This window comes from Chelonoidis abingdonii, chromosome 1 (genome assembly GCF_003597395.2).
Source record: "Chelonoidis abingdonii isolate Lonesome George chromosome 1, CheloAbing_2.0, whole genome shotgun sequence".
In the NCBI taxonomy this organism is placed as follows: domain Eukaryota; kingdom Metazoa; phylum Chordata; order Testudines; family Testudinidae; genus Chelonoidis; species Chelonoidis abingdonii.
The window spans coordinates 166,937,683-166,949,294 of NC_133769.1; the positions used below are offsets into that span (position 1 = coordinate 166,937,683).

The 11,612-nt window shown below is 39.7% G+C and overlaps 1 protein-coding gene across 15 annotated transcripts in view; it reads right to left on the minus strand.

Moving 5' to 3' along the window:
- Nucleotides 1-9,325, minus strand: part of ABI3BP (ABI family member 3 binding protein) — a 304,680-nt gene extending 295,355 nt beyond the window's left edge. For all 15 annotated transcript variants that reach the window (XM_075072439.1, XM_075072438.1, XM_075072445.1 and 12 more), the window contains exon 1: nucleotides 9,174-9,325. In XM_075072439.1, coding sequence (XP_074928540.1) covers nucleotides 9,174-9,252 — 79 coding nt within the window. In that variant the 5' untranslated portion in view covers nucleotides 9,253-9,325. The remainder of the gene's footprint in view (nucleotides 1-9,173) is intronic.
- Nucleotides 9,326-11,612: the final 2,287 nt, after the last annotated feature.

Consider the following 11,612-nt stretch of genomic DNA (forward strand, 5'->3'; position numbering starts at 1 on the left):
AAGCTGTTCCACTTTGTATTTGATGACATTCTGAGTACATTTCCCAGACTGAAGAAGAGCTCTGTGTAAGCTGGAAAGCCTGTCTCTGTTACCAGCAGAAATTGGTCCAATAAAAGATATTACCTCACCCACCTTGCCTCTCTAATATCCTGGAACAAACGTGGATACAACAAGATGGCACACAGATTTTAATTATAGAATTCAATGAAAACAGTAGTATTCTAAACCAATAATTACACTGGAACAGCATCCCTCCATTGTGGTGTTCCTTGGACACAGCAGCATTTTAGCTGGGGTTTTTTGCTTGTGGAATTATCTGTGTATAGACCTGCTGTTTTGACATCTTTGTTCAAGGTAAACAGCACTTGTGCACATATTATGGGTACAAGTAGACTAGGGAAATATTTTGGAGCCTCTGTGTTGTTAGAATGGGTTCCTGTCTGCATCCTGTATCACTTGCCATACCGGTATTGCCCTGGCCTCTTCCTTTGTCATTCAGTGTTAAACGCATTCTACAACAATATGCATTACCTCACCTTTTGGGGGCAAAGCCAGACCTTTTGGCACCTGCTCCCCTATTTGGTGTAAACATTGCTTGTGCCAATCAGAGGCGAACACACACAGGTTTTGGGCCCTGTCCACTATGACACTTCTGTGATGTCATAGTGAGTATTTTAGGGGTTGCCCTGCCATGTGCAGGCAGAGAGAGGAGAAAACGAGTCCCGTGTATCCCGTGTATGCCGTGTATGCCGTAACCGAGCCTGATCACCTCGAAGCCTCTCTCTCAGCTCACGTGTTTCAAATAGAGCTTCTACGTTTGCCGGTCGTGATGTGTTGGTTTGTATTTGTAAGTATCAGTTATTACTAAATGCTGCATTTTGTTTGTAAATATTGTTAGTAGATATTTTAGGCATTGTGTGTTTTAGGTTTTGTTAACTCTATTAGCTAATCATAAGCTGCTCTCTTACCCCTTGTAACTATCCCCAATAAAATTTTAAATTGATTGATTTTAGTTGTGTGTGTGTGTGTGTCTGCAGTCTGCCTCGTGACCCATACTCTCCTTGCATCTCTTACCTATATAGTCTGTTGCCACGTGCAGCCTGGTAGATAACAGGCCTGCATTTTTTTTTTTTGCCCCTGCGAATACGTGGCAATCTACATGTGTCACTTATTTCCCTTCCAAAAAAGCTAAGTTATACTAAAGCCTTATAAAATGCTACAGCTCAGCAAAAAGGCAACAATATTTAACAAACTAGAAGCCAGGTCTTGGTTTTAAGATATTGCTATTACATTGTGGTGTGGGGAGAGGAGTAGGAAGGTGAAGGGTCAGTGAGGAGCCATGCTTCTGTAGGACCCTGAGGCATTCTGACGAGGCCAGAAATCCTCTATGGGCAGGAGCTCCACTTCCCTTTATACAAGTACAGCCAATACTCCCTTCCACTCTTGGGCAAACATGCTGGTTTTTTTTGGAAGGAAGCAGCCTCTCCCCCCAAGCCCCGTTTAGTAAAAAACAGTACACCTCCAACAGTTTCAGCCAGGCACAGTGCCTAGGGTAACCAGGCGTCCCGATTTTATCGGGAATGTCCCGATATTTACTTGTTTGTCGGTCTGGACGCGAATTATCCCGATATTTTGCCCTCTGGAGCACGCTCTCCCGCCCCGACTCCACCCTGGCCTCACCCCTGACTCTGCCCCTCCCTCCCCCAGTGGATCCCTCCCCAAATCCCCACCTGGCCCTGCCTCTTCCCCAAGCACACCACATTCCTCCTCCTCACCCCTCCCTCCCAGGCTTGCGCTAATCAGCTGTATGGCGGCGCAAGTGCTAGAGGGAGTGAGAAGAAGCACGATGCAGCAGCCATCTCAGGGGAGGTGGAAGCAGAGCAAAGCTGAGCTGGTGCGGGAGGGGGCGGGGTGTGGAGCTGCCGGTGGGTGCTCAGCTCCCACCAATTTTTCCTATGCTCCAGTGGCTTTTTTTTCCCCGCTTTTGTTTTTGTTTTTTCTTCCGCTGCTGGCTCTTGGGTTTTTTGTTTTGTTGTTGCTCTGCCGGCACCTCCCTTCCCCACCACCGTGTCTCTCATCTGGTCACCGTAACAGTGCCTCAACTTCTCACTGGTATTTTACCCAGAGCCTGGGAAGGGCATGGGTGAAGGCTACTTGGATGCTCTCTGTCTACTGTATGCATCTCTGCTGAGTGAGACACAATTTAGCCTTAGATGTTTGCAAATCTTTATCATTCATCCAGTGTGGTGGGTCAGGGCAAGTGAATGGTCCTTTAATTTTTTGTGACCAAAATTTAAATTGTGACTTAGCTCATCAGCAGTGCAAATATGTTTGATGGTTCATACTCTGCACATCCTAAAACCATCCCACATTTCTGCCTGAGCAACCATGTTACTCAGTTGGAATGGCACAGGGCTGATTTAGCATAAAAGTACTGCCAGTCAGGTTTTGTGTGGTTTAGGACATCTGTGCAGGGAAAGCTGGTCCAGCCTCTGGTCACATAAAGCTTGAATCATGCCACTGCTCTTAGTCATTTTCATCAACACTATATTCATAACAATGTAAAACAAATGTATTTCACTAAGCACACACTGTAATATGTACACTGTAAAGATGTGATTTCAATTTTTATACTGTACAAAGCCCCAAAGAAAATATATTTTAGAGACACAAAAAAGATAGGTGGCTAAAGATTGAAGAATAATGCACAGAAAGAGCTATTTATTGCGAATCTGAAAATTAAACAAGACAGATAAGATCTCAAGGTTATACAATACTAAGATTATTTTAGAGGTATTTAATTACTATGCTACTGATCCAGAAATTTGAACTGTATGGGCAGATCTTTAATGGATCCACCCATATGCATCAGATTGCAGGATTATAGCCAATGCTATTGTAAAAATGGGATTTTGGAATACCAGATTACCCTTGACCTGGAAATCCTGGTGTTCAATACTGGGTTTTTTATGCTGTGATTTTAGGCCATACTTGACTAGCTGATTAAGTTAATTTTGGCAAAATAAGCTGTAAAATTGCCTGAGTTGTTGGGGCAGAGAGGGCTCTTTAAAGACAATACAGGAGGCAGTGAATTTGACTTGACATATTTGTTGACTGAACATTCCTAGAAATGTAGTTATACTTTCTTTGGAATAAAGGCTCTTACAGGGATTTCTTATAGAACCATAGTGCCATTTCTGTAGCATTAACATAGGAGAATTATTTTACACAAGTTTATTTTCCGTAACATTTTTCCTTGCAGCTATTTAAAAAAAAAAAAAAAAAAAAAAGGTAAGTCACCTAGTTTGAATTGCCTCTCGTTTATTACAATGGGTGTTAAAGCTTAAAGAATCTGTCTATTTTTAAAAGCAGTCTCTTGAAAGTACTTCTGTAAAATATGGAAAATTTATCTGTAACCCATTTGGTAATTTCCTCTTTGGGGGGGGGGGGAGGAAGCGCTACTTTGATATGGCATTTTCATTATTTGTTCAAATAAATAGTGCTCAGGAGGATTTTTTTCTCCTTCATTATAGTTTCTGGCCTTTTATCCTATAGCTATCAAAGAAATGCTCCCCCACCCAATATTTTAGAACTAACATTTGGCTATTCTGTTTTGACAACCATAGAATACACCATAATAAATCTCCATTGTTCTAATTGTTTGACACAAAAACATAAACACATGCTAAGGTTTACCTGTGGTTAGGAACAAGTATTACAAAACGCAACACAGTCAACACATTTAGAATGGGGAAAAATAATCTCATGCTCTTTTAAAAAGCAGAATGTAAGAAGTTGGGAAGAGTACTTTGAATACAGTGATCACTCTCCAAAAGCTGCCTTGTAAAAATAAGTAAGGTTACTTCAGTATGTGCACTGTTCCCTTTTAGTTCTCTTTTCTTACAACAGCATATATTTCCAACAGTGCAAATACTGAGATTATCATCTAAGGTGACTGTCATGTTTTTAAGGGTGCCATCTGCATATCCTCTTCCATTGCAGTACCACTATACTTTTCCTATCAGCTCCCTCTGCTGACAGTAACATGCATAGAAAATTATTGAACCAGGTGTCCTCAACAAGCCTGTCAACCTACCGCATAAGTCTATATCTTCCCCTGTTCCTGTGTAGGTGGCACTAGCAAGGAGGGTGAAACAGGCTGTTTTGTGCCCTCCCTGCAAAGTAAGGACAGGCCAGAATTGTCAGAAGTGATTACCATTCAAGCACCAAGAATGCAGGTGTATACCCTGCTGTCAGAAACTCAGTAACCAAAGCAAAAGCTCTGGTTTAACGCAACCATAAGGTCATTCTAGTTTATAAAACTGAGTACCTTCAGATTCCTTTCAGCTCCAATAAAAGAAAACATAGGAGGATACATGGAAACAGCCAGAGAAAGTGAGACTATAGGAAAGAGTAGAAGAAGAAAGAATAAGAATGATGACCATCTCATGCCAGGTTTGTGTTTACTGTCTGGTTACAGTCAGCTGGGAAAGTAAAAGGATAAGGAAAAGCTGACCTGAATTTCCCTGACTATGGAGTTCCAACTTCTAACCAGATTGCCTTCCGCTGCACTCTGCAGGCAACATCTTGGCAGTATCTGTTAAACACAGCGTCTGTGGTGCTCAAGAGAATTGATTTCTATGCACATCTGTGCTGTCCACAGAAAGTCCATCCAGAAAACTAAAACAATAAAATGCTTTTTACCAACACTATGGGCCTGCTGCAAAGCCCATTAACTTCAAAAGCATTTGGATCATGTCTTAAGAGAATAGGAGCCAGAGAAATATGGTTTTCAAGGAGATACAATCTTGTGGATTGTGCCCTGAAACTTTGTCTCCTGTTCTTAGCTTGTTTAGTCCTGATGCATTAGGATAGATTTTTCATTTTGCTCAGATTCACTCTATTTATTACACTATTCTTCAGTGCCATGTCTTCTTTCACACTCTGTCACTATCTATAGAAGAGAGAATGTTTCTGTTATATACTGCCACATAAATTGTATGCTTTCCTTAATTTAAGGAAAATTCAGGTAGCCTTCCTCATGTGAAGCCATTTCTCTTTTCTCATCTATTTAGCTGTATTTCCCCAAACCACACCTCCACACCCATTAGGTCAGATATGATGGTGTTGCACAGAAGTATAACAGCGGTGGAAGGTCTCCACATCAGAATATTTGTGTGAGGGGGGAAATGTGAGATCATAGAAAACATCTGAACTTGGTGTAACTGTATAGAAGAAAAAATGTTTCAATTCAAATTGCTCACCAAGATAAATTAGTAAATGAGGGAAAGCTTGACAATAAAGAGATTTGTAAGGTTATATAAGATGTGGTTAAACTCCTCAGTGAATACCAGGAGGTTAATGCCTTCAAAACTCTTTGAAGATGAAAAGAGCTGCAGAATGTAAGTGCTAAGTATTGTAAGGAGAAATATTTGGTAATTATATTGTTTTATCCACAGTTCTCTATTTTTGGCAGAATCCACCTTTTCCTATCACATTACTGAAAATCTTAAATTTAAGTATCAGAGGGGTAGCCGTGTTAGTCTGGATCTGTAAAAAGCAACAAAGAAAGTGGGTATTCACCCACGAAAGCTTATGCTTCAATACTACTGTTAGTCTATAAGGTGCCACAGGACTCTTTGTCGCTTATTAAAAATTAAGATTCTAGCTCTTGTAATTGTGATGAAAACCTTCCAAACATGGAGTACATAAAATTGATGTGGTGAGCTCTGCCTGACTCAACAGCCAGCCTAATTTAAAGCTGTGACCTATGCTATCCATCTGAATGGGATGTTAATTTTGAATTTCAATACAAGGGGACAGCTATGAACCACAGTGCCTTCACAGCAAAACACAAAATCCCCTTAGACTTAGCCTTTCTACAGTACTAGAGCCTGTCAAACCTTAATGTATTACGATATGGTCTTTAATCACATATTATTTGGACAAGAATGTGGTGAAGAGTTCCAAGAGAAAAGATGTTTTCTTCTATTCAAGGCACTGGACTGAGAACCAGAAAAGTTGGGTTCTATTTCTAGCTTTTACAGAAATAATCATGTGGAACTTCTCAGTTACCCATTCTGTCACAGAGCTCTTACATGATGTTCGATACGACTGTATTATAATACAGTGGTTCTCAACTAGTTGTCCATGTACCCCTGAGGGCATTCAGAGGTCTCCCAGGTGGTACATCAACTCCTCTAGATAGCTGCCTAGTTTTACAACAGGCTACCTAAAAAGCACTAGCAAAGTCAGTACAAACTCAAATTTCATACAATGACTTGTTTATACTGCTCTATATACCATACACTGAAATGTAAGTACAATATTTATATTCCAATTGATGTATTTTATAATTATATGGTAAAAATGACAACGTACAAAATTTGTCAGCTGTGCCACTTTTTTTCATTTTTATGTCTAATGTTGTAAGCACATAGTTTTTCAGTAAGGTGAAACTTGGGGTACACAAGATAAATCAGACTCCTGAAATGGGTACAGTAGTCTGGAAAGCTTAAGAGCCACTGTTATAGTGCATGTGCACACAGGGGCAGAATTAATGTGGCAACCTTATCTCTGGCATTTCCTTATTTTGAGTTCTTGACTCTGCAACCTTAAAGTTCTTTTAATGTCATGTTCTGTATATAATTATTTAGGTTTCCAATGCATTCCTCCGGCATTGCACTAACTTTCAGAGATGAAATGCTTAAAACAAGTGTTTGTTAGTAGGACAACTCAGGAATGGCAAAGAAAAATAAAACATTCACAGACATTTCTCATCATTTTAGTCAAACACATGCCTGTAGGGTGGCAGCACATAAGTATCCTGGAAGAGAGAGCCATGTGTATTCCAGCCTCATGAAAGGCATATTTGAATATGACAGTCTTTCCAAAGAAAGGCTCTGCAAATCGCTGACATCCAAAGGGTTTATTGGCTGCCTTCCCTACAGCTGCAAAATTGTATTTCATCCTTGGACCATTGAAAGGAAATCCCATTGCATGAGGCCAGGGATCAGTACATTTCACCTTCTGGAGAGGAGACTCGAACTGGGATTCCACAGCAGCAGTAAGAATTAAAAGTTTTATACTGTGACTCTATCACAGGCTACCCCACTACGAGAAAATGAATTTGTCTGGAGCCTCTCTCAGGTAATACAAAACAGACTCTACTGTACTCTAAACAGTAGGAGTGGCTCTGGAGCTCCACTTAAGTGTGCTGTGTGCGACTGAGACTGAACAACATATAAAAAAGTTTACATTTGTACTCCATCGAGTGATTTTACAAGACAAACTGGACCACCTTAATAATGAGACAGAACTCCCCCAAACCTCTCTTACTTTAGAAGTGCTTAAAATCTAATCATCACACTGCTTATTTATGGAAATGTACACAGTTCTAGTCAAACAGGAATGCTCTAACAAAGACATCTTTGAGTATTCCTAGATAAACAACCCAGGAACCAATGTACAGTATGTCCAACCCAATAAAAATAATCATCTGAAATGATATCTACCAGGGTCAGAAACTGTATGTTTATACATTTGCAAAGGGAGAGCCCTTTCAAAGTCAATTAAACAACATGAACCTGCCATTTCCACCTGCAGCTTTAGTTCAAATGAAAAGTGGAACTGTTTTTTGCTTTATTACATTAGCAGAGCAAGAATGTGTCCAGAGATCACCTCCTGTGATTGCAGCATGAAAAGTGAAGCTCTAAGTTTTGCCAGAACTTTACTGTTAAACATACTTATGCTTATCATCCCATCAAAGTGAGCAGAAAGTTAAATAATACTATCCACATAATGCGGGCATTGGAAAACCTCCATCCTCCAAAAGCAGACAGAACATATGTAAGTACTGTATAATCTTGGCATACTAATACTCTATGTCTGTGGATAGTAATTACTTTTTATTATTGTAAGGACACAAAAGTTCTAGCGTAACCTTATCCAGAAGGGGCGGATTTTGTGTGTGCATGCACACGTGTGTGTGTGTGTGTGCAGGAACTAAGGGCTTAAAAGTCTATTTGAACTGAGCTGTATTTTTATATCAGTAATGCGAGAACACAGTCTGTGTGTTGCTTCACTATTATCACAACACTCTTCAATTCCAGTGGGCTTGGGGAATCCAAAAAGCAAGACATTTTCAGAGGGAACATCTAGACAGAAAACTTCTGATATGCTTTTATCTTGGATGCAAGTTGCATCTTCCTCTCCTCCCAGCACCCCTTTATTCCCCCACCTAAAGTATGTCATACTCCAGGGTGTCCTCAAGGACACTGCTTTGTGGCATAACATGGCTGTAATCAACTAAATAATAAGAAAAAGTTACAGCTTCTCCTGTAAACTTTGCTGACTGCAGCAGTCTGCAGATATAAAATGCATCTACAAAGCACAGACAGGACTTATATAGGCATTTCTACTAAGTAGATGGCAGTACATGCAGCAATGTGCTACGAAATACTTCATAATCTAGATTTAGAAAAATGGTTTTAATTTTACACTACATCTGTTGTTCTTGCAGCAATAGAATAATCACAAAATGCCAATGTTACACAGATCAAATTAACAAGGAAAACAAGGAAAAGGGGAGGGTCTCTTCCAATTCTGCAAAACTACTTCCAAAATCCAGCAGAGGGATATATATATATAAACAATATTCACGACATGGGTTTTTTCATGTGGAGTGCAGAGTTTTGAAATGTGTCTCTTAATAAATCCCATTTTCTCTTGAAAGAATACATACAAACTTCCAGAGGTGAATTGCAATACTAATAAGGATGGATATAACTAAAAAGCATAGAACTTTGTTCCAAAACAGGACTGAAATCCCTGCCAAAAAGTTGGGGTGCACTCACCCCATTTCCTTGAAGATTTTAGTGCCATAAACATACACAATATTGTCTAAACCATCATAGAGCACTAGAATTAGTTCTCTTTGTTGCATGACAATTCTTACTGGATTCACAAGCTACAATGGATATGTTTAGGTCTTTGCTTCAGTTAAGTTTAAGAGTTTAACAACTATCTCTTGTACCTGAATTTTGCCCTGCAGGCTGCCTTTCTCTATATTTCTCTTTCAGAAGTCTTTAATCCTTCCTTACATACTGAAAGCAAATTTGTATTGCAAAAACACAGACATTTCCAAAAAACACAAAGTTGTCATAGCTACTTGCCTCTTGGCAATTTCTGAGCATTTCCCAGGTTTAGTGCAATATGTCCACAGAAAAGTAGAAAGACCAGCCTTGATATCATGGTTACAAACCCAAACTCGCACAGTGAATGATGCTGATGGTATCACAGAACAAGGTACTGCAGCTGTACTTAAGTGAACTGTTCTCTCAGTGGCAGAGGCAGCAAACGTTGACAGCAGCTTAGTTTACAGTGGGAGGAGAGAGAATGACATCATACCCTCCCACTGGAAAAGTAAGGAAAATTAGCTTTAAAATGATATTATCAGACTCCGATGCAACAGACTTCTGGTTTTTGTTATAGGGTCTTTCAGTCTCTCAGCTTACAACGGATCAACCTGTGATCATTTACACTTCATGCAAGAAATCACACAGATATCAAACTTCCATTAAACTGCCTGGAAAACCAGACAGGGAGACGTACTATTATACTGCTTTGTCAAAGGTAAACTGCAAATGTAAAAATTAATTTTTACATACCAGATATTATTTTACCTTATTGATCTCAACATTTTTCTGACCCTGAGATCTTGTCCAACTTAGTACAATTTGGGGCCAGATTCTGCTGTCATTTGTAATCAGAATAAATATGGACTTAATTGACCAGAATTTGACACACGTATTTTAAAAAGTAAAGGATCTCTGTCTGTAAGATTAAATGCCACGTCCATTTTTAATTTTACTTTGTCCACTTTTAACATTTCACATTTTTGCCTTTAATACAAATTGTGAGAGTTACTAGCAAGCTGCAAAGCTGAAGCTAAGAGGAAGCTAATCCTGGGTGGGGGGCCCGGGAAGAAAACAGACAGTGAGTAGGTAAAGGCCATTCTGCTACCATTTATGCCAGTGTAAATCATAAGCAACTAATGAAATCAGTGGATTTATTCCAGGTTTAAACAGGTGTAACGAAGAGCTGATTTGTCCCTAATAACTAATAAATTGGAGGGGAGAGCGGCGAGGTGAGAGATGAGGGGAATTTCAAAGGGGGATTTCAAAATTAGGAAGCTCATGAAAAATGCCCTAAGGTCAAATGAAAGGAAATTAAAATTATTAAACCTTCCCTGGAGTCTACTTAAGCATCCCATAAATGATTTCCTGATCTAGATGTTTACTTTAAAGCCTGGTGAGGCCCTTTTTGTTTGTATCCTGACATGAGGAAATCTTTCCTCAGTCCCATTATGCTACAATTCAGATAAAGTAGTAAACTGAAGTTAATTACAGATGGATCCAAACATCCTCATCCCCTGCACTTTGGGAAATTCAGATCCTGAAAGTTTGAGCATCTCTCATAAGAAGTATGAAAAAAACAAGATTCCTGCAGCAGATGAAAGTTGGATGACACACAGAGGTGATACAGGTAGGCCTCAGAAACTGGGACTGGGCATTTCTTCAATGCACTGCTCATCTATTGGTAAATGATCGACAAAGGAGTGGCACTGATATCACCCTTCAATGTAGCTACTCATCTGATTCTTGAATAAAGTATGTAAATGTTTTTAAAGGGACTAAAATGAAAGGGAGAAATGGTATTGTGTATAGTGGAGAAATGCTGACATTCCAATCCAGATTTTTAGTTGTAGTGATGTACAATAAGGGAGAAAACAGAGCTGGACGCACAGCAATATCTTGCCTTTTACTTTTAAAAAAAAAATCTATATATGTGGGAAAATCTCTGTGAAACACATTATAATTTAAACTATTCCAAATAAGGCACCAAAGGCCTGTCAGATGATGGGTTAGTATCTTAAGGGAAGCTACAGAAGACATTACAAAATTAGATTATGCAATGGCTCTCTCTATAATGCTGCAGAAGCAGAGTAGACGCATCAACTTGCCTTAAAGACAGTCTGCCTTCCTTTCACAATCACATGACACCCTTCTGGCCAACTATAGCGATTTATTATAAGGAAACCATATTAGAAAACTATGATTTAGTTATCTAATGCAACAGTGTTTCTCCCTCTCTTGTAAGAAATAATTGTTACTCTTAATTTCATTTAATTTCTGCTCCTCATATGCTTCTCTGCTGCCCATTTCCCTTCCCCTATTCCTCAATACCTTCAGTCTCTGTCACTCATTTCCTTCTCTGCTGTACTTGCTGCTCAGTTCGTGGACTTCTTCTGGCCATACTGCCAGGCTACCCAGTTCCTTCTCCCTTTGATCATTCTGCAGCTAGCCACTCTGGTTATTCTAGTACTCCAAGGCTGGCTCCTGTTTCATTTCCTCCTTGTCTTCTGTAGCAGTTGCTCATAATAACGCAGTTACAGTTGGTAAGTAGGTGCAAGTTAAAAGGGGATCACAAGAAGGTAAAAAGAACTCTACTTAGGGTTATCTCTGGAGTACTTCAGCTCCTCAGATATGGTCCTTTGTCTGTGCGCGTCCATACACTGTATGATATTGTGCCTTCCTTTCCCGGAAGAACTG